Source organism: Scophthalmus maximus, chromosome 2 (genome assembly GCF_022379125.1).
Source record: "Scophthalmus maximus strain ysfricsl-2021 chromosome 2, ASM2237912v1, whole genome shotgun sequence".
NCBI lineage: Eukaryota > Metazoa > Chordata > Actinopteri > Pleuronectiformes > Scophthalmidae > Scophthalmus > Scophthalmus maximus.
The window spans coordinates 6,211,292-6,233,595 of NC_061516.1; the positions used below are offsets into that span (position 1 = coordinate 6,211,292).

At 41.7% G+C, this 22,304-nt stretch overlaps 3 protein-coding genes across 6 annotated transcripts; 2 read left to right on the forward strand and 1 right to left on the reverse strand.

Annotated features, from left to right (window-relative positions):
• Positions 1 to 2,073: 2,073 nt before the first annotated feature.
• On the forward strand, positions 2,074 to 8,831 carry cdk9 (cyclin-dependent kinase 9 (CDC2-related kinase)). The gene is made up of 8 exons (XM_035625321.2): positions 2,074 to 2,232; positions 2,361 to 2,474; positions 3,293 to 3,374; positions 3,870 to 3,960; positions 4,800 to 4,966; positions 5,580 to 5,751; positions 6,746 to 6,894; positions 7,474 to 8,831. The coding sequence occupies exons 1-8, from the start codon at positions 2,192 to 2,194 to the stop codon at positions 7,837 to 7,839; spliced, it is 1,182 nt and encodes a 393-aa protein (XP_035481214.1). The 5' UTR covers positions 2,074 to 2,191; the 3' UTR covers positions 7,840 to 8,831.
• Positions 8,832 to 11,570: 2,739 nt separating this feature from the next.
• LOC118300687 (polyubiquitin-B-like) lies at positions 11,571 to 15,334 on the reverse strand. Of its 2 annotated transcripts, XM_035625324.2 has the most exons (3): positions 15,202 to 15,333; positions 13,754 to 13,844; positions 11,571 to 12,848 (listed from the first exon to the last, which is right to left on the reverse strand). In XM_035625324.2, the coding sequence occupies exon 3, from the start codon at positions 12,839 to 12,841 to the stop codon at positions 11,696 to 11,698; it is 1,146 nt and encodes a 381-aa protein (XP_035481217.2). In that variant the 5' UTR covers positions 12,842 to 12,848; positions 13,754 to 13,844; positions 15,202 to 15,333; the 3' UTR covers positions 11,571 to 11,695. The 2 variants fall into 2 exon arrangements, with proteins under 2 accessions (XP_035481217.2, XP_035481216.2); XM_035625323.2 differs by lacking the exon at positions 13,754 to 13,844 and having other exon boundaries at positions 15,202 to 15,334.
• A 152-nt stretch (positions 15,335 to 15,486) lies between these two features.
• LOC118300700 (polyubiquitin-like) lies at positions 15,487 to 18,357 on the forward strand. 3 transcript variants are annotated; one of them, XM_035625351.2, is made up of 4 exons: positions 15,487 to 15,852; positions 16,169 to 16,477; positions 17,762 to 17,779; positions 18,109 to 18,357. In XM_035625351.2, the coding sequence occupies exons 1-4, from the start codon at positions 15,771 to 15,773 to the stop codon at positions 18,171 to 18,173; spliced, it is 474 nt and encodes a 157-aa protein (XP_035481244.1). In that variant the 5' UTR covers positions 15,487 to 15,770; the 3' UTR covers positions 18,174 to 18,357. The 3 variants fall into 3 exon arrangements, with proteins under 3 accessions (XP_035481244.1, XP_035481242.1, XP_047193755.1); XM_035625349.2 differs by lacking the exons at positions 17,762 to 17,779; positions 18,109 to 18,357 and having other exon boundaries at positions 16,169 to 17,569; XM_047337799.1 differs by lacking the exons at positions 17,762 to 17,779; positions 18,109 to 18,357 and having other exon boundaries at positions 15,487 to 15,813; positions 16,169 to 17,569.
• Positions 18,358 to 22,304: the final 3,947 nt, after the last annotated feature.

Sequence of the window (22,304 nt, forward strand, 5' to 3'; positions counted from 1 at the left end):
TGGGTAATTTCCGTCTGAACTACTTTTGTGTTTCCAATGCAATAAGTTTTACTTTACAATGACATGGACTGTATTTATATCTGACTTACAGTCTTATTGATGACCTGCAGCTCTTGTAATCGAAGGAATTGTTATTATTATGCAAATAAATCGCTAATTTGATGCACTTAACGTGCTCCGACTTGCCCGAAAACTTGCACACCGATCAGAACTGGTAATAAATTTTATATTTTAGGGGTCAGAGGCATGGGCGATAAAACCCCTCACCACCTTTCCCCAAGCGTTTAATTTGAAGTAGGTGAACAACATTTGGTAGGCAAGTGTATCACATCCAGACCTACAGAACAGAATAGGAAGTCGGCCGTTTTCATTTTAGTGAGCAAATTTTGCGCCTCTTGGACATTTTCACACATCATACTTGAACAAACGCCTCCCAAAGATTTCATTATTAATAGTCACCATGGCTGAAATCCCTTTTATTGTTTGCTGTGATGACGGGCACTGGGACGCGTGTGATTCACCTTGGTTGCAGTGTGTACGTGTAGGTTGCTGTGGCTGCACTTATGGTGAGTATGTGGTAGCACCACAAAAAAGTCTAAATGAGCAGGTGAAGCTCTTTATGCCTTTTTGATAAATGTTTGTCTAATGATTCTTGCAGTTTTGGGTAATATCTTCATGGTTGAATGCACTTATTGTTGGTTGCTTTGGAAAGAGTCTGCTGAATTAATGTAACGTTTTAGTGAACAGGTGAGCGAATGACTTCTCCACAGTGAACTGAAGCCTACAGGTTGCTGCAGTGATGCTGGGTTAGCAGATTAGATAAAAGGAAGAAATTCTTTGCATACAAACTGCTCTTGAAAATGATGACTGGGTTTATTTATTTATGGCATGAGTCAGTCTGAATGACTGCAGGGTGTAAAATAAAATAAAATTCCTGCACTCATTCACAGTACATCCTTTTTTATTAGACAAAACATTAAACCTAGTAAAATATCACTTGTCTGTCACCACATTTGAATTCACCTGCAGGAATTTCTATTCTTTTTTCGGAAACGTTTATAATCGCTCCCTGAAATGAAAATATCTCTGCTGCCTTGAAGGTATATTACAGTTGTCAGGTTAAACTATATGAAGGAATGAAAATGACATAAGTATAAATTAATAAACAAATACATGCTGCAATAAATATATGTTAAAATAAATACATAGATAAATGTAATGTAGAAATAAATGCAGTAAATACATGAATGATTATAGAAATAAATGTAGAAATACAGAAAAGGCTAACTGTATTTATTTGGTCATTTATTTATACTTATGCCATTTTCTGTCCTAATAAAATATAGTTAATAAGATGTACACACGGTCAAAAAAGTAAGTATTCAGGATTTTCAAAAAAATATTTATTTTTTCAACAGGTGTTTGCTACTCCGAGTCGGCAGGTGTCGCTCTCAGTTCATCTCAACAATGTGGTCTATTAGTGCTGCCTTCAGGGACTCTGATCAGACTTCAGAATCAGAATTGAACTTGTACGAAACAGAATTTGCAACTCTCATCACTTACAAATCATATTGCGATTATGTACATGTGACCCGGCGCATCCTAGCAAAACGTAAGTAGTGATTGGGGCAGATAAAAAATACAATCATGAGATATTGGCATGGAAATTATTTATTTTTTCTTGTAACCCGACGGATGACAAGACTACAGATAATTAACAATGATTTAATTTCTTTCATTGCACTTCGGTAAAAAAACCAAACGTGTTATCCGTATTTTTTAATGTTTCTCATTAATATTATTATTATTTCAATGTTTTAACTAATGAAACCAAATATGCTGCCATTCCTTCGACCGCTGTAGTGTAAGAGCCGGAGCTTTGACACTCAAAAATATGAGGAAGAAAAGAAGGCACCTGATCCAAAACCTCCGAAAGATACAAGTACAGTTTAATCCAGTAGATGTTTCACAAAATAACTGAAAATAGTGTTATCAATTCCAGTGTCTCAGACAAACTAATCCAATTATTTTAATTTTGAATATAGGTAAATAATAGCGATGCCGATCCACACTCCATACCAGTGGGTGGCGGTAATGTGCGAATTTGTTGTTTGCCTACCGCCCAAAAAAACAACTCGAAGAAGAAGTAAAGACGACGAAGAAGAAGAAAGCAGCGCAACACGGCTCGGAGATGCAGCGAGAGAGAACAGCCAACGCCGCCGGCGCTGAAAAGTAAGAGAATAACCATCAAAACCACGTTTATCAAACGTTTGTGTTTTCTCCCGTTTGAGGACGTCACATGTAGCTCGTGTCTCCTCGTGTCCGAAGTCCCGGTGTTGAGTGAAATGTCTCTCGTGCAGGCCCGACCGGGAGGCCGCCATCATGTCCAAGTACTACGACGGAGTGGAGTTTCCCTTCTGCGACGAGTTCTCCAAGTACGAGAAATTGGCCAAAATAGGACAGGGGACGTTCGGGTGAGTGGCGCTGCGACACGCTCCCGTCTGTCGACGTGTGGACGCTAACGGCAGCTGCTAGCTGTTAGCCGCTGGCCGCGGGGAAGCTAACGGGTAAACACAGACCTGTCTTCTCCCTTCACGTGCAGCCTCGTGGAGACTTGACAACTACAGGTTGTGTGTCAGTGAACAGAGGGTCAGGGGGGTAACCCGGTCATAACCATAACCTGACCATAACCCTGACATATCCCAGACATAACCCCTAACCATAACCCGGTCATAACCCTGACATAACCCCTGACCATAACCCAGTCATAACCCAGGGTTGTGTGTCAGTGAACAGAGGGTCAGGGGGTAACCCAGTCATAACCTGGACATAACCCAGGCATAACCCATAACCATAACCCCTGACCATAACCCATAACCATAACCCCTGACCATAACCCATAACCATAACCCCTGACCAAGCCCAGACATAACCCTGACCATAACCCGGACATATCCCAGACATAACCCATAACCATAGCCCCTGACCATAACCCGGACATAACCCATAACCATAGCCCCTGACCATAACCCGGACATAACCCATAACCATAGCCCCTGACCATAACCCGGACATAACCCAGGGTTGTGTGTCAGTGAACAGAGGATCAGGGGGTTACCTGACCATAACCCCTGACCATAACCCGGACCATAACCCCTGACCATAACCCGGACCATAACCCCTGACCATAACCCAGGGTTGTGTGTCAGAGAACAGAGGCGCTGTGGGAGTCTGCAGGTTCTTCATGTCCAACACTTCATTCGTGCTTGTGTCCTGTGATGTCATTCCACAGGGAGGTGTTCAAAGCCAAGCACAGACAGACTGGGAAGAAGGTGGCGCTGAAGAAGGTTTTGATGGAAAACGAGAAAGAAGGAGTAAGAGACCGTTTAGTCAATTCTATAGACTCATGTGTTTGAACTCACGGTGAGAGAAAGCTTACTAGTAATAAATCACAACTGTCTATATGGACCGTGATTGTAGATTTGGCCTTAATTTCTGTTTGAAGTTTATTTACTGTGGATATTTAAGTTTCTGTTTAAATATGTAAGCATGTGTTTAAGAGAAATAGCTCTGTGCATGGTTTTGAAGTTTATTAATTCATGGATTGGAAGTTAGTTCAGTTGAGGCTCAAGCAGCGACCGAGCCACGCGGCGTTCTAACTGTGGTGCACTTTTCCCATGAGGAAGACTTGGCGTTGGATTCTCCTGTGGCGATTTACAAACTGTGGAAGTGTACGATTCGTGTACACGAGTTAATGCAAGGCAACTGACGAGTCACGACAGCACAAACTTGGGTTTAGCCAAATTGCGTAGCTGCCTGTAGGGTAGGTCTCCATTCCTCCACGTTCCTCATCTTTATCTGTGTTTCAGTTTCCAATCACAGCATTGAGAGAAATCAAGATCCTGCAGCTGCTCAAACATGAGAACGTGGTCAATCTGATCGAGATCTGCAGAACCAAAGGTTGGTGTCACAAGTCTCCAGTCTTTCTACTTTAACAGAGTTATATCTTTAGGTCACTCGTCGCCCTGCCATGCACAGTTTTTTCAGCAGCCAATATTCCTTATACTTGTAATGTTTTGCAGTTCTTATATTTGTATTTATCATATTTTTAAATATTTTGTGAGGTTTGTTGTGACAGATACCTGCTGCTGCAACACAGGAATATCCCAGTTTGGGATCAAAAAAATTCATCTATTTATTTACAAGTCAGTTTCAATACTATCTACAATACACATTCAGGAAAATAAGTCCATCGGAGCAGCAAAAGGTGCAAAATATGATACTAAAGTGCACCAGTGCACAACATCTCACTGCATGTTAAAGATCTTCATTGGAGGAGCAGGTCAGCAGGTGCACAGTCGCAGCAGGTGCACAGTCGCACTCAGACCACAGCAAAACAAACCAACACTGCAGCTACATTGCTCCAAATCAATGTAATGCTCCTTAAATATTTGTCCAGATTCGAGGTGCGACCCGACTGCCCTTTGCCTTGTTGTTGCTTTAAGTACAGTCAGACTCTCTCTCCCTCTCCTCGGGGCGTGTTGCCGACAGCGCTGAGTTGCTGTGTTTTGTCGTGTCAAAATAAAAGCCCTCTCAGGGTCCTGAAATTGCGACAACACATTTCATAAAATTCTGTAGGAGCGGCGGTGCCACAAAATGGGCGTAGCGTAAACCCTGATGCACAAAGAGCTAAATATGCGTTATTCCAGTTATAGACGAACAAAGCTTTTGTGTGCATGACATTATTTTGTTTGGTAATTATGTCTTTAATTCTTGGTTTGCTCTCATTGGTTTTGAAGCAACACAGTTCAATAGATACAAAGGCAGCATCTACCTGGTGTTTGACTTCTGTGAGCACGACCTGGCTGGGCTGCTGAGTAATGCCAATGTAAAGTTCACCCTGGCAGAGATCAAGAAGGTCATGCAGATGCTGCTGAATGGACTCTACTACATCCACAGAAATAAGGTGAGGCGCTGACCAATAACCATTCAAGTCCCTTTTGTGATTTTTAAGTTTTAGAAAGCATGCACACGCAGGGTTAAGAGCAAACAGGGCTTCCCATTACAATGTGACCAATTGTGTTTATTAAACACTGGGATTTGCAAATATAGCTAATGGAAATATGCAATTTAGCCTGCCTCAAATGATGGCTCGATCACCATTTCAGGAAATACGCTAACAACGTAGCCGGCCTGACCTTAATGAGTTGGTGCTTCTGGAAAACATGCACATTTGAGGAGGGACTAGAAGATGCTAGTTCAGATGCCTCATATCCAGATAAACCCCTTTAAATCCAGACTTTACCCCAAAGGACATTGTAAAAGCTTGTAAAGAGGCTGATGAGAGAATTCAGCTTTCGGTTTTTAATACTTTTTTTTTTCTACTTTTTTTCAAGTATTGAGTATAGACTAATGGGCAGAAATGGTCATTGAAAATTGAAACGCCTTTCGTCAGAATGTTATGAGAGCTCCTCTTAAGTAGCACAACACTGTACATAACAGAAAAATAAAAATCGGAATGTCATTTATCAAACTGACTGTTAAAATCTAATGTGTGACGTGGTCTTCTGCTGGATCAGATCCTCCACAGAGACATGAAAGCCGCCAACGTGCTCATCACCAGAGACGGAGTTCTGAAGCTGGCTGACTTTGGTTTGGCCCGAGCCTTCAGTCTGGCTAAAAACAGCCAGGGCAACCGCTACACCAATCGTGTGGTGACACTCTGGTACCGTCCTCCAGAGCTGCTGCTGGGTAAGAGACAAGCATCCTACTGACTTATGCCTCGGACACGACACCATTTTCAAACATCAACACGTTGTGTATTGTGAACGGTACAGATCTCTGTACCGTTCACAATACACAACGTGTTGTCTTGTAATCAGTCTTTCAGTCGTTGTGCTGTTCACACTACGTGACTCATCTGTGACAGAGGTTCACACACTACACGAGAAATGTATTTCAAACAACTTTACACATGAAAACACACGAGAAGTGACATGGGATAATATGTGATACACGCCAAACAGGAAGTGTTTGTCACTTTTCACCATGGACGTCAAAAAGAAACTGTTCAATATATTTAAGGAGGCTCTTATGTTGACAGGTCAGAAACAGGAAGTAGTTTGAGCGGACGCTGTCTGTGTTGTGTGGAGAGAGAGATAACTTGACGTGTTAATATGTGGTTCCGTATTACAGCAGCTCGAGGTTACGTTCATCATCTGTATCAGTGAAAACGCACACGACAGAATCAAGTCCTGCAAATAGTCTGAGGTGATTTGTTCAGAAACACGGAAAAGTCAGAGAATATGTATGAAGAGTGTTGTTGTGGTTTCATGTTGACACACTCACTGTCTGTCACATCACAGCTCACACTACAGGGGATGAGTTCCCCGTCCAATCATCAAAAATCTTGATACATAACTTACATCTGTGATTAGCTACAGTTCTACTTAAAGCATTTTGTTATCAACCTATAGGGGTTCCACAAACATCTATCTCAATAACAACTGAACAGAATTTCAAAAAAACTGATCACCAAAAAATTGGATCAAATGTAATGGCGCCATCTTGATTTGTTAAAATGGGCATGTTTGCTTATTACTCAAGATGCCTATTACTTATTATGACCAAACTCACGCCATCAATAAACAGAGTTTTGTTTACATCCCATCAAGGGGGCAGTGGGTTTGAACCCCCCAATCGCTCTATGAAGCTATAATTATTTATTTAATGTTTTTTTGGGTAGGTGAACGGGACTACGGCCCTCCCATTGACCTGTGGGGAGCGGGCTGCATCATGGCAGAGATGTGGACCCGGAGTCCGATCATGCAGGGCAACACAGAGCAGCACCAGCTCACTCTGATCAGCCAGCTTTGTGGCTCCATAACTGCTGAGGTAAGATGGAATCACGGAGAGGATCATTGGTTTACACCAGTGTTTCTCAAGGGGGGGCGTTGAAGTGCCCTTGGGGGGTGTTTGTTTTAAGGCGAGTTTACTCCAAGATTTCAAAACAATACAAGTTTAGTGGTCTGCCATGTTAAAACCTGCCAGTTCTGCCTTCACGAGAACGTGAGTTTCAGAGTTTCATTTTATATGAACTCCGTACTGCAGCGTTATAAAACGGTCTTGTCGTGAACTTTAAAGTGTTCATTAGACATTGTTGTCGTGTAAGGCTGAACGATTAATAGTTTTGAAATTGAAATCACAATTTGAAATTGCAAAAGACTGTGATTTACAATACATTAGGATGCAGCGGATCTGACCAGAGTAACACCATTCAAAAATGCCGTGCGGCGCATGTAGTAGTTGTTTGCGACTATTACTCTGTATGAAAATGTCTCACGCGACCTGGATAATGGATAGGGGGGTGCTGGCCCAAAAAAGGTTGAGAAACCACTGGTTTAGACTGAATGAGCTTCACATGGCGCCATACACTACTCACCTGGACCTTGAACCATTTTCTCTGTGTATCAGGTGTGGCCTAGCGTGGATAAGAAATACGAGCTGTACCAGAAGATGGAGCTGCCTAAAGGCCAGAAGAGGAAGGTGAAGGATCGGCTCAAAGCCTACGTCAAAGACCCGTACGCTCTGGACCTGATTGACAAGCTACTGGTCCTCGACCCAGCACAGCGCACGGACAGCGACGATGCACTTAACCACGATTTCTTCTGGTCTGACCCCATGCCATCAGACCTGAAGAACATGCTCTCCACCCACAACACATCCATGTTTGAATATTTGGCACCGCCCAGACGGAGAGGCCACATGCCCCAGCAGCAGCCAAATCAGAACAGAAACCCAGCTACCACCAGCCAGACTGAATTTGATCGAGTGTTTTAGTAGCTCGAGAGGTTTTTGATAGGGCTGTTACTTTTCAACTACACACACTAGTATAATCTATACTGGACTGCTGCTCCTTTCCATCAGTCATGAGACTCCGTGTGGCAGAGATGGCAAGCAGCCTCCTCTTTGTTGGCAGTTCTGCCATCTGTGGCAAAGAACCCAGAACTGCCTGTGAGATGCATCAGTGTTTTTAATTGATACCAATAGCTCAAACTGATGGTGGTCGGTGGTTATTTTAAGATCTCACTCCCCAGAACAATGTGATGTGCATGTAGTCTGCAAAGTTTAAATTGAACAGGATGTTTTCCTGTATCGACAGCCCCGGTTTACGGACACTTCTGATCAGTTGGACTTTTTGACTATCTTACAGCTGGCCTAACATTGAGGAAAGTTCCACATTTCTTTTGGTCAACATCAGCTGGATATTTTTTGTATGATCAGGGTTGTGTGAGCAGAGAGTGCAGACTATTGTTTATTATTGACCTCATGTTTCTTTTCCTCTTTTTTTTCTTTTTTAGCTCTGGATATGACTTGAGTTTTTATACCTTGGCTGAACAAGGCCTCTGTCATCTACAAGTTTGTTATGGAAGTTATAATGTCCACTTTTTACATTTTATGTTGCAGCCTTATGCTAATTAATTCTTCCCCTCATCAATCAACAGTCGGTACCATAATGACAAAGTGAAAACAGAAATTCCGAAATGTTTGCAAATGTATTCAATTCTTTTTGGCGATATCGTTAAGGGGTACGGAGTGTAGATTAATGAGCGTACAAAATTAAAGTAAATCAGTTCAGTCTAAAGCTGCAACACAAAATGTGAGTGGAGTGATATGGTCTGAATACTTTTCTGTAAACACTGTATTTTAGTTTTTTAATGTCCTAATTTATATTAAGGGAGTACAAAACTTAGATTCAACTCCTCCTTTTGAACATGTCTGAAGACATGCCCAAAATGGACCCACTCATAATAAAGAATTATAAAAAATCATCTTTAAACTTTTTTGGCTGAGATAGAGATCCTGTATCTGTCCTCAGAAAACATAGAAACATTACAATCATGTAGCAGATGCTTTTATCCAAAGCGACTTAAAATAAGTGCATTCAACCATGAAGAAATTACTCAAAAGTGCAAGAATCATAAACATTTATCCAACAGGCAAAATTTATATTTTTTTATTTTTTAGATTCACAAAACTGTTTGTGGTGGTAACAAGTGAGTGTATAATACCCTGCAATAATATATTAAGTGCCCAGTAATAACATAATATCTACAATATAAATGATCAGTAGGTCAAATCCTTATAGCAAAGGCACAAGATAGGTAAAGAATAGTTGTAAAATGTACTGTTACAGCATTGGTACAGATCATTACACCATCATTTTGGAGTATTAACACCGTACATTGCTTTTCACTTTATATTATGCTTCAAAATCCTGCTCCTCACCTACAAAGCCCTTGATAACCCGGCCCCATCATATCTCACAGAGCTCATAGTTTCATATTATCTCAATAGATCACTTCGCTCTGTAAACTCAGGACTACTTGTGGTTCCCTGAATTTGTAAAAGTTGAATGGGAGGCAGAGCCTTCAGCCACCAGGCTCCTCTCCTCTGGAACCAGTGAGGCAGACGACATTTCTACATTTAAAGTTAGACCTAAAACCTTCCTCTATGATAAAAATTATAGTTAGAGCACTGTCGACCATCGGAAGATCCTCACTTCTCCATCTCTCACCTTCTCTCAGAGTAGTGATCAGGGAGCCAGAGTAAAGCCTAGACAGGCAGGGGAGGATGCCACCTCCCTTCTCCCCAGTCTCTTTGCTACCCGTCTTCCTGCCCACCTCTTCTCTCCCCCATTTTTCTCTCTCACCCTAACCAGTATTATTTTTGTAGTTTTAAGTATCAGTCTGGTAGAGATTAAAGCAACTGTTATACAACTCCTCTCTCCCCCGATATGTTAACATTACGTGTCACTGTGTTTTCTCTCTCTCCTAATGTATCTCTGACTCCTGAGCTGCAGGGCCCTAATCGGCAAATAATAACTATAATAATTATTATAATTATTATTATTAATTAAAACAATTATTAACATAATTGAATCTTTAAGTGTCAGTATTATTTTTGTAATTATAAGTATCAGTCTAGTAGAGATTAAAGCGGCAGATCTTCAGCTGTTCTCTCTCCTCTCCCCCTCTTTCCTCCCACCTCTCCTCTCTCCCCCATTTTTCTCCTCACCCCAACCGGTCGAGACGGATGTTTCTCCCACAACTAAGTCCGGTTCTGCCAGAGATTTCTTCCTGTTAAAGGGGAGTTTTTTCTCTCAACTGTCACCAAATCACCAAATGTTTGCTTATTGTGGGATTTGTTTGTTGGGTTTCTCTGTAATATTGTAATATTGACCTCACTATGTTAAATGCCTTGAGACAATGAATGTTGGGATTTGGCGCTATACAAATAGAATTGTATCGAATTAAATTGAATAGGTAAATGGCATGTTTTGATAGTACTAAAGTTAACTATCTGTTTGTCTTATCGTACAAATACATGTTTTCAGCTGTGTTTGCATTACAGCAGTACAGTCCTTGCATATTTCCATTTCAGGCCACTTTATACTTCTGTTTCCCTCAATCAATCAATCATTTTTTATTGTATAGCACCAAATCACAACATACATTGTCTCAAAGCTCTTTACATAGTGAGGTGGAGACCTCACAATATTACAGAGAAACACAACAGTTCCTACATTGAGCAGCTCCGAGACTGTGGAGAGAAAAAACTTACAGAACAGGGCTCTTAAACAAAACTCATTAAAAAAAATGTAAATCTAAAATGAGCACTTGATGCTGTTATTTTTGCGTATTTGAAAATGTTTATGTACTGACAGATGAAGTGGTCGGGGGGCAGACACAGTTTCTCTGTGGTATTGTTGGGGCGACTGCTCTAATAGAAGTGCAGAGAGGTGTGTAAGACTGCAACTCTGCAGCTTCCTGGTTACAACTCTGGACTGTCACAGGTTTGACCGTCTAGCTCACTGAGACCGCTTTCTAGAAAGGAGAGCTGCACCATCCAAAGTAGGATGAATACCGTCTAAGCAGGGGTCCTGAGAAAATTACAGAGTCCGACATTGTTCTTGTATAAGAACACACCAGAACAATATTCACCTTTGTGACTTCCGATTGGCGTAATTTTAAGAAATATTTTTACTTATTACTCATCAAAGATAAAACAAAAAATGGTAAGAGGAGTGGCTAAATACCAAAATTACACAATATTGAAAAAAATTATATTCTGTAAGAAACAAAGGCAACTTTTTGGAATTTAACCTTGAAATACATACAAGAATAAAAAGTATATATGAATTAGTAATAGAGATACAATTTCTGATAATCAAATCATATTCCAATCAAAAATGCAATTTGTTTTAACCTCTCACTTTAGGGTTTTCTGCATGTATTCATCATTTTGAGCTGAAGCAACAGCATTACAACGTTGGTCAGAGGTCAAGAGACAATTGAAAAAGTCAAGATACATTGAAAATGTCACATCAGGTTTCCAGAGACTGAAGAGACCAAGCAGTCAAAAAAGTAATCTGCAGATTAACTACTAGTTGTAGCCCCAGTATCAACCAATAACGAGACGAAAGTCACATTTCACTCAAATCTCAAACATGCATCCAGTTTTCCACTTTTGCAAATGTGAGCAAAATATTAAAAGCCAGCAAAGCAATATCCATGAAAGATGACCCTTTATTTAAACTTTTAAAATGACGAATTTCTGACAGCTGGATGAGGTGTAATTTCAACACAGGAACAATTGCTCAGTTTACTGAAGCATCTTCATGACCAGGAGATGCTTAGTTTCCTCCTCTCAGGCGGAGCACAAGATGGAGGGTGGACTCTTTCTGGATGTTGTAGTCAGACAGGGCGCGGCCATCTTCCAGTTGCTTACCAGCGAAGATCAGCCTCTGCTGGTCTGGAGGGATACCTTCCTTATCATGGATTTTGACCTTCACATTCTCAACGGTGTCACTGGGCTCAACTTCCACGGTGATGGTCTTGCCAGTCAGGGTCTTCACGAAGATCTGCATACCTCCCCTCAGGCGGAGCACAAGATGGAGGGTGGATTCTTTCTGGATGTTGTAGTCAGACAGGGTGCGGCCATCTTCCAGTTGCTTACCAGCGAAGATCAGCCTCTGCTGGTCTGGAGGGATGCCCTCTTTGTCCTGGATTTTGGCCTTCACATTCTCAACGGTGTCACTGGGCTCGACTTCCAGGGTGATGGTCTTGCCAGTCAGGGTCTTCACGAAGATCTGCATACCTCCCCTCAGGCGGAGCACAAGATGGAGGGTGGACTCTTTCTGGATGTTGTAGTCAGACAGGGTGCGGCCATCTTCCAGTTGCTTACCAGCGAAGATCAGCCTCTGCTGGTCTGGAGGGATGCCCTCTTTGTCCTGGATTTTGGCCTTCACATTCTCAACGGTGTCACTGGGCTCGACTTCCAGGGTGATGGTCTTGCCAGTCAGGGTCTTCACGAACATCTGCATACCTCCCCTCAGGCGGAGCACAAGATGGAGGGTGGACTCTTTCTGGATGCTGTAGTCGGACAGGGTGCGGCCATCTTCCAGTTGCTTACCAGCGAAGATCAGCCTCTGCTGATCTGGAGGGATGCCCTCTTTGTCCTGGATTTTGACCTTCACATTCTCAATGGTGTCACTGGGCTCAACTTCCAGGGTGATGGTCTTGCCAGTCAGGGTCTTCACGAAGATCTGCATACCTCCCCTCAGGCGGAGCACAAGATGGAGGGTGGACTCTTTCTGGATGTTGTAGTCGGACAGGGTGCGGCCATCTTCCAGTTGCTTACCAGCGAAGATCAACCTCTGCTGGTCTGGAGGGATGCCCTCTTTGTCCTGGATTTTGACCTTCAAATTCTCAATGGTGTCACTGGGCTCAACTTCCAGGGTGATGGTCTTGCCAGTCAGGGTCTTCACGAAGATCTGCATCTTGACACTGATGAAAGAAAACATGCCAATAGACAATAGCATTAGTTAAAACTTTCAGGGGTATGGAAGCTCATAGACCCAAAGTGGACAAAGCCTTATTTTAATATAATCCACTTAGTAAAATTCCATATGTGGTGAACACAGCAGAATACAGATTGGTCTGGACCATATTAAGTAGAATATTCATGTTTCTATAACAAAGACAAATAGTTAACTATTGCATTTGAGAAGCTGTAAACAACATTTAATAAATTATGATTATTGTCATTTTACTTATTATTTGTAAATGTATTAATTGAAGGTGTAAAATCATCTATGTTGCTAAGCTAACAGAAGTTGCAGTTTTATTAATCACTTGTAAGTCAATCATGAAAGCTTAGGTATAGAGTTACTTTGCAAGTGTTAACTGAAACATTAACTTAGCAAAAAGTAATTGAGTTTAGTTATTCAGCGACCTTAATCAGACGCTTCTCATTTGTGTCAGACTGCTGCCTGAACAGCCGTTATTGTGAACAAGGTAACGTTTCTCAGATAATGGAAGCCTTTCTTCTGAAGCCGTCGTAGGATACACAATGTATTTGTAAACAATGTTAGCACTTCTAAAAGTCATTTTTATTAGCATATCTTTCTTAGTTTTTATTATAGGGAAGAACACGAGGAGAATCAACAGTGGTGTGTTAAGTTTGTGCCACAACAAAACCTTTCCTGACTCTAACCCTAACCCTAAATGATTTAAACGCAGCATTTAAATGCTTTAAAAGTGTAAAACCAAAGAAAATACTTGAGATGTTACGTTGTTGTCCGCCATCTTTGGAATTCCAGATGTGACAATACGCATGTGCAAGCCATGAAGCAAAGAACAAGCTCATTCTAATCGTCTTGTCAGTACTGTGTTGTCAGCCTCAGACATACCTCAGAAATTGTGCTTGTCTTTCCAGATGATAGTCTTGGCCAGGGTTTGTATTTTCAAATGTGGTCAAGTAACTGAGTCTCGCCTCTGTGCCTGCAGTAATTCAAATGGGATTCTGAGAGGATTCACTACCTGTTATTTGCGATGACATCATAGATCACAGGAGTAGGTGTGCCTTTGATCCTTTGGTCATTGCACCAATAGGGATGGCATCACATTTACATCATAATGGAATGTTTTCATTTGATTTCTTTATTCTAAACCCCATTCCAATGGGTAAACAGACACAAACTAAAGCAATTCACAGAAAACTACCACATGCTTTTAATTTTTTTTCTCATCAACTGAAGTAATACTTTTTATTGATTGTTACTCCACAATAAAGCTGTTTTTAAAAAAATAAAACAGAAAATGGGAAAGCCTTTATTGTGAAGCAGCCAACGGAAACAGAATGGATGTTGTCTCTTTAAATTGTTATGTTTTTTTTTATTTGTTTGCAATCAGTGTTACATGTGCTGCTGCCTGTTTTGGTCAGGACACTTGGAAGAGATTTTCAATCTCAACTAGTTTTTTTGCTTTTACTCCTTGTTAAGTTAAGGTTAAAATAAAAATAAAAATAAAAATCCCATTAAAACTTTTCAAAATATTCAACTTTGTTTGTAGTGAAAGCTTTCAGCCCTTCTCACACTTTAACACTAGTGTGTATATGGTGAAATGTTCACAGCAAGAGTGAAGGAGATAAAAGTGGACTGGACAGGAGCTGGAAAATGAATTTAAATTTTTTTCTTCAAATTGTTCTCATTCCCACAATTTTCATTCTTCCAACATAATTTTTTACATCAAAATATACATTTTGTTGTGCTTTTCACACAATGTGACTGTGGAAGCACAGACTTACACCTCTGGCACAACAGGCCTACAAGGGAGAGGAGTGCAAACCAGTTACTGAATTCTCATAATAACAAAACGTTTTGAAGTTCTTTATCATAACTCGGTTGTTCCAGTGCTTGTGTCTGACTAGGCCAGCATTATGCCAGGTAATGTAAATATAACTGTCTTTCTATGATGAAATTATTCTCATTCAAGCTGTCCAAAAGTGAAAGAAAAGAGGTTGATGTTGTGATTACTTGTTTGATTGTAGTTATTTTTGTTTTTAAAACCAATATATTGTTCATTTTGATAGGTTTGAAAAAAGTCATCATTCAATGTCAAATTGTATGAAACAACAACGAACCCTTACCTGACTCGTACCCTAACCCAATTTAAATCAAACGCATTATTTAAATACTTTAAAAGTGTCAAATCAAAGAAAATACATGAGATGTTACATTGTTGTCCGCCATCTTTGGAATTCCAGGAGACGTGACAATATGCATGCGCAAGCTGTGAACCAATGAACAATCTCATTCTAATCAAGTTGTCAGTACTGTGTTGTCGCAATCTGACATACCTTTTACTTGTCTTTCCTGGTGGTGGTTCTGGTCTGAATGTGGTCAGTGTCTCACCTCTGTGTCTGCTATAATTCAAATGGGATTCTGAGAGGATTCCCTACCTGATATATGCGATGAGATCACAGATAACAGGAGTGTGTGTGCCTTTGATCCTTTGGTCATTGCATCAATATGGATGACATCACATTTGCGTCATAATGGAACGTTTTGATTGGATTTTTGTTTGATCTTTTTATTCTGACTGAAGAATACCAGCAAGTTGAACCATGTTGCTTGTTTAATGATTTGATTGGTTGGATTAACAACACATTTTGTTTGTTTTAAGATGAACACATTGAAAACATTTTTCAATATTGATTTAATTTGGACTTAGATGTTGTCCAGGTTGTAGGGCAATTTGTAAAATAAAAGCAAATATTTAATCAAAACATTCCATTATGATGCAATTGTGATGTCATGCCTGTTGATGCAATGACCAAAAGATCACAGGCACACGCTCATCGCATATAACAGATAGTGAATCATCTCAGAATCCCATTTGAATTATAGCAGACACAGAGGCGAGACCATGACCACATTTGAAAATACAAAACCTGACCTTACCACCCCAGGTGTTAATGCTTTGACACTTGCCTGCATTTTCCAGCAAAGTAACTCAATACCTAAGCTGCCATGTTTTTACTTATGAATAGGAAGTTATTAATAAAACTGCAACGCCTGTTAGCTTAGTAACATAGATGATTTCATACCTTCAGTGAATAGTTAATAAATAACAATAACAATTGATTAAATGCTATTCCCAGCTTCTCAAATGTAATAGTTAACTATTTGTCTTTGTTATGGAAACATGAATATATTCGTATTAAAATAAAGCTTTGTCCACATTGACTCTATGAGCTTCCATACAACTGAACGTTTCAACTCATTTTTATTGTCTTTGTCTTATTTTCTTTCAATGCTGTCAAGATGCAAATCTCATTGGCAAGACCATCATCGTGGAAGTCGAGCCCAGTAATACCATTGAGAATATCAAGTCCAAAATCCAGGATATGGAAGGCATCCCTCCAGACCAGGCGTCAATGGACTCCATTGGTAAGCAACGCCACCGTCATCAGCTCTGTCGCCTGAGGAGAAGCATGCAGATCTTCGTGAAGACCCTGACTGGCAAGACCATCACCCTGGAAGTCGAGCCCAGTGACGCCATTGAAAATTTGAGGGTCAAAATCCAGGACAAAGAGGGCATCCCTCCAGACCAGCAGAGGCTGATCTTCGCTGGTAAGCAACTGGAAGATGGCCGCACCCTCTCCGACTACAACATCCAGCAAGAGTCCACCCTCCATCTTGTAGACTGGTCAAATAATGAACTAATTTGAGGGTTCACCCGGACAGGTCGACAGCGTATGGCAGAGACAAACAATTCACTCTCAAACCTACGCTCATTTTAGAGTCTCTAATTAACCTAACATCAATCTGCATGTCTTTGGACTGTGGGATGACCGGAGAACCCGGAGAGAACCCACGCATACATGGGGGGAACATGCATCCCTACACAGACAGGCCCTGGATGAACCTTGATTCGAACCAGAAACCAGAGGAGATAAAGTGGTCTAAATTGACAAGAAGTTAGCTTGACAAGTCGGTACATCTTTTGAAACCATGTTTTTTACGACCTTGACAGGGGATTGTCTATGGAAACTCTGCTGTTAATGTTGATCATAATTAATTAAATGGCTTCCCACTGTCATCTGCTCTGTTTTGTAATTCAGCAGATGAATTGTGATTTACCTCTGGTTATTAGTTGATACTGGGGCTACAACTAGAAATTAATCTGCAGATTATCCCTTTTGAAACTTGGTCTGTAAAATCTCATGGAGACTCTTCAGTCACTGGAATTCTGATTTAAATTCAAATCTCTTGTCTGACCAATGGTGTAATGCTGTTGCTTCAGCTCAAAATTATGAATACATGCAGAAATCCTCAAAGTGAGAGGTTAGAACCAATAAATGTGTTGCATTTTTGATTGGAATATGATTTAACTATCAGAAATTTGTCGGCTGACACTCTATTACTGATTCATGTAGTTATTATTTTATTTTTGTATTATTTCAAGGTTAAATTGCAAAAAGTAGTTCATACATAAAGTAAGTAATTTTTGTTGCTCTGCTCATTAGAGTAGCAAATGTTTAACCTTTCCCAATAAGGGCTTATGTTTCTTGTGATTCTTATAATTTGTTCAATGTTTTGTAATTTTGGTATTTAGCCACTAGATGTCACCAGTGATGTTAAAGTGATGGATTTACATGTAAAATATTGATTTTCTTAAAAGATGTAAAGGGGATTTCTTAAAATAAATTGTGGTTTATAATATCAAATGTTTTTGTCTCTGAATTTAAGGCCTTGCCTCATAAAGGTACAAAATGTCTTGTCACTCCAGCTGTACCTCATTCCAATGGGTACATTTTTGACCAGGTTATAAAGGAACAGTTTTTTCAATAGGGGTTCAGAAATGTTCTGTGTGTGTGTGTGTGTGATTATTAAATACTTTATTTTGTGTTGCAGGACAGGAGAAGCAAACTAGTGAGTCACTTTTCTTCTACCCTGATCGCTGATTTGCTTGCCCACTAGGCCTTCCCTCAAAGCCGTCATCTTTGGACCACGGAGTTATTTTCCACTTTGCCATCACTATTAGAGTTAAGTATTTAAATTCATCACCAGATTTACTTCAGCGTACACCTCTTCTCAAGTATCTTATGAGTTATCCATATGCATTTCAATTATCACACTGTTATTACAGGTGTTGTCAGCACCAGAACTGGGATAAACACTTTCCACACGTATGTTATATTGTTCTTGGACAATTTACTTTTACTCTCTTCATCACTTCCAGCATTCTCTTTATTCCCCAGGCCCAACCACCATTCCAGTTCTTGCCAGCAGCGACTGTATGTGGCTGATGGCATCTGGCATGTAGGGATACAAACACGAAAGTGGTTCTGTCACTCATTTGAGTCGACCATATGTGTGTCTGCGTGAGCTCGGTGCCAGCGGCGAGCGGTCTCTGCCAGAACACATTAAGGAAGCAGCAGGGTGTCATTAAGATGGTACAATGATTGATTAACCATAAATTGTGAGCATGAGACCCACTCAGTCCCAGCTTCTACTTCTGCCTACCCCCCCCCCCCCCCCCTGGAACCCATGAAATGAAGTTTTCGGAAAGCTTGTGGAAATGTCACAGCAGAATGTGTGGTGTTACCAGCCTCTCATGGTGTCTGCACTTCCATTTCCCCTCCATCTCTAACTCCTCTGTGTCCTGGAGTCATGTGGAGCCACAGAGAGATGAGTGATGAAATCGGAGCAAGAGGGAGTTGGCTATTGGACTGTTCCAGATAACGTTTTGTTTTGGTATTAACATGCACACGGCACCTTGACTCCCACTGATTTGGTATAAAACACGTTTGGAATAGGGTTCATCAGTCAAAGGGCACACACACACACACAGGAGCTGTCAAAATCCTGGGGTGCACTGTGTGTCTGTGGATGTTACACTGCTCAAAGGAATTAAATGGAGAAAGTTTCTATCTTCACTACAACTGTAATGATCTATTTTAGTTTCCTGTCAGGTTTGAGACCAGAGGACAAAGGACGTCCGTGAGCACGTGCACAGCACATGGGCAACCCTGGGCCGTGAGAGTGATGCTGACCTGCCAGTTAGACGTGGCTGCAGACTCAAAAGAAATCCTCTCTTTAATTCATTGATTATTGTTTTCAACAGGGGGAACGTTGTTTGATTTGAACAGCGGCCAGACTTGTTGATGAACATGTTGAAAAGATAAGAGAAGTTTAAGTGACTTTAACTCCGGCAAAGGCCTTGAAAAACCTGGTGTAATCTAGCAGGCAGCTTTCTGCGGTGACTAGGTGCTGTGCGAGGTGGGGTTTGGATCCCCTTCAATGTGACCTAGAGAAAGAACCATGACACAAGCAGCTCATGTACGAGTGGAACGTCTTACTGACCAAGGTGCTGCTGTTTATAAAGAAGAAACCTGGGAGCGGAACTTTCGCAGCTCCTCGCACGAGTAGAGCGTGTAGTAGCAAAATGGTTACTTCCTGTCACTTCGAAAAATAAAGCCTTTGCTGTTAATGCAACAGTTACAGGACTCTTACGGGCGAGTGTGATGTAAGTTTAACATTCCTCCTAAAACATTTAACTGAAGAACAAGGGGCCCAGTTGATGCCCTGTGGGTACACGCAGCCGCAAGCACACAATCGGTCACACAACTTTATGGTGGATGGCACAAAATCAACTTAGATCACGGCCTTCGTCCACTCCCGGTGCACGCTGTCACTTTATTCGGTCAGTGAGAGATGAGGCTCAACAAGCACACGCGCTCTCCACCACTGCTCCAAACGCGTCCATCTTGCAGCCTATTACGGAGCCAGCTTTCTTGATCAGTTTGTTCAATCTGTTGGTGTCGCTGGCTCCGATGCTGCTCCCCCAGAATGAAAAGGGGCTGTGAAGCTGTTCTCTTCCTCCTGAAGTGCACACGCACACATGCGCACGCACACACACACACACACACACTCACACACATGCACACACACGCGCGCGCGCGCACAGACGCGAACACTCACACACACGCACGCACGCACGCACACACACACATGCACACACTCACGCACGCGCACGCACGCGCAAACTGATTAACCAACTCGCCACGGCTGCGCCAAGCGCGCACCCGAGCCGGCCTCGCCTCTCGCCGCCTCTGTCTCCTGCTCCGAGTGCCGGACCCGCGCTCACCTCCGCTCGCCTTAATTGCGTTATCTATTTTTGATGAAGTCGAACTGTTCGCGACCTTTAAATCGGGGGGCTGCCGATGTGCGCGATGTATTGGAAATAATCCGAGGCGTCTTGCAATTGCAGCAGATGTGGAGGGCGGAGGAACTGAGGTGAGAGCGAAACTTTTGATACGTTGATACGGATGACGGGTGATTTGGACATGGTGCAGCCTCTTCCCAATCAGACGTGTGTTCACAATGAGCTACATCAACATTTTCATCCAAGCAACCAGCGGCAGCGAGACAAATGCCCAGGGACCGTCTGCAAAGCGCAACGCCGAAAAGACAAGGTCCCCCCCAAAAATCAAAAGGTTCACTGCTCTTTACTGGAGTGTGACCAAAATCACCTCACACAAAGACGAACCTCCCTTGGTCAGACTTCAGCTCATATATCGGAACAACATGCTTTTAGACAAATTTGGTGAATTTTTATTTTAAATAATTTTTATAGATAGATAGATGAATACTTTATTCATCCCAGGCTGGAAATTCTGGTGTAGCAGCAGCACGTTTCACACAGCACACATCACACATTAAAAAATATGTATAATATTTACACAATAAATTTAAAATATGCGAATTGCACAAAAAAACACAAAAAAACAACAAAAAAACATTCACAGAATTTACATCAAGTATTGACAGTGGAACAAGGTCTATCTGTCAGCCAGAGGTGAGGTGTTATAAAGTCTTATGGCTTGTGGCGGGAAAGATTTCCTGTACCGGTCCTTGTGACAGAGAAGCTGAGTCAACCTATTGGAGAAGGAGCTCCGCTGTCTGTCCAGTGTGAGGTGGAGAGGATGGTCCGGGTTATCCATGATGGACAACAGTTTGTTCATAGTCCTCCTCTCCACCACTGCTTCAAACGCGTCCATCTTGCAGCCTATTACGGAGCCAGCTTTCTTGATCAGTTTGTTCAATCTGTTGGTGTCGCTGGCTCCGATGCTGCTCCCCCAGCAGACCACAGTGAAGAACAGTACGCTGGCAACAACAGACTGATAGAGCATCTCCAGCATCCTGCTGCACACATTAAAGGACCTCAGCTTCCTCAGGAAGTAGAGTCTGCTCGTCCCCTTCTTGCACACAGCCAGTCTGTTGGTTTTCCAGTTCAGTCCGTTGTCGATGTTGACTCCCAGGTACTTGTAGTCCTCCACTGTCTCCACCTCCTCCCCCAGAATGAAAAGGGGCTGTGAAGCTGTTCTCTTCTTTCTGGAGTCCATCACCATCTCTCTGGTCTTGTCCACATTCAGCAGCAGGTGATTTGCTCCCGCCCGCTCCACAAACCCGTCCACCAGCGCTCTGTACTCTCCCTCCTGTCCATCCCGTATACACCCAACCACTGCAGTCATCAGAGAACTGCTGCAAGTGGCACAACTCAGAGTTGTACTTAAAGTCAGTGGTGTACGGCGAACAGGAAAGGAGACAGCACAGTCCCCTGTGGAGCTACTGTACCACTCACCACCATGTCAGACAGAACACGGCCCAGTCGTACAAACTGTGGCCTGCCTGTCAGGTAGTTAGTGATCCAGGAGACAGTGGACGCACCGACACCCATCAACCGCAGCTTGTCACCCAGTAGCAATGGCTGGATGTTGTTGAAAGCACTGAAATAACTTCACTACTGTACATTGCAGGGTCATCAAAATCACCTCACACAAATATGTACTTCCCGTGGTCTCACTACAGCTCTTATTTTGACAAAAAATATGCCTGAGCTCAATTATAGGGAATAAAAAAATTAACAACATCAATCCTGTGAACTGTAAAGGTTTTTGATCAATATGTTTTCCATATTTACAAGAACCAGTTTCAGTTTCTGAAACCTTGCAGGAATTTGGTCTATTTGTTTTTGATGCTTGTTTGATGCTTTTTCCTCCTTTAGCATCAATATCAGTGAGCATTTTGCTTTAATATGCATATTTGAAGGTTTGTGTCTTCAATAACTCCGTACTTTATGAAGTTATTGACATCAACCACCTCTTATATGTCCATGACATCCTCTCACAGCTTTCACAGCTGTTAGTTTGGGAAAAAAGCCAAATGAAATGCCAAAGCATCAATATTAGTGACCATTATGCTTTAATATGCATATTTGAAGGGTTTGCATTTTCAATAGCTCAGTCGTTTATTAATTTATTTACATCAAACTGCCTCTTGTATGTCTGTGACATCCTCTCACAGCTTTCACAGCTAGAATTCGAGGACTGCGTTTGGAGCAGTGACACAAGCCTACTGCTTCACTTACTACACCTCACATCATCAGATGCTC

Excerpts from the sequence above, each read along its gene's own strand:
- cdk9 (XM_035625321.2), top strand. The coding sequence starts at position 2,192 with ATGCAGCGAGAGAGAACAGCCAACGCCGCCGGCGCTGAAAA. Across the intron at positions 4,967-5,579 it reads ACTACATCCACAGAAATAAG|ATCCTCCACAGAGACATGAA; the intron begins GTGAGGCGCTGA and ends CTGCTGGATCAG. Across the intron at positions 5,752-6,745 it reads TCCTCCAGAGCTGCTGCTGG|GTGAACGGGACTACGGCCCT; the intron begins GTAAGAGACAAG and ends TTTTTTGGGTAG.
- LOC118300687 (XM_035625323.2), bottom strand. The coding sequence starts at position 12,841 with ATGCAGATCTTCGTGAAGACCCTGACTGGCAAGACCATCACCCTGGAA.
- LOC118300700 (XM_035625349.2), top strand. The coding sequence starts at position 15,771 with ATGACCACATTTGAAAATACAAAACCTGACCTTACCACCCCAGGTGTT. Across the intron at positions 15,853-16,168 it reads TGCCTGCATTTTCCAGCAAA|ATGCAAATCTCATTGGCAAG; the intron begins GTAACTCAATAC and ends AATGCTGTCAAG.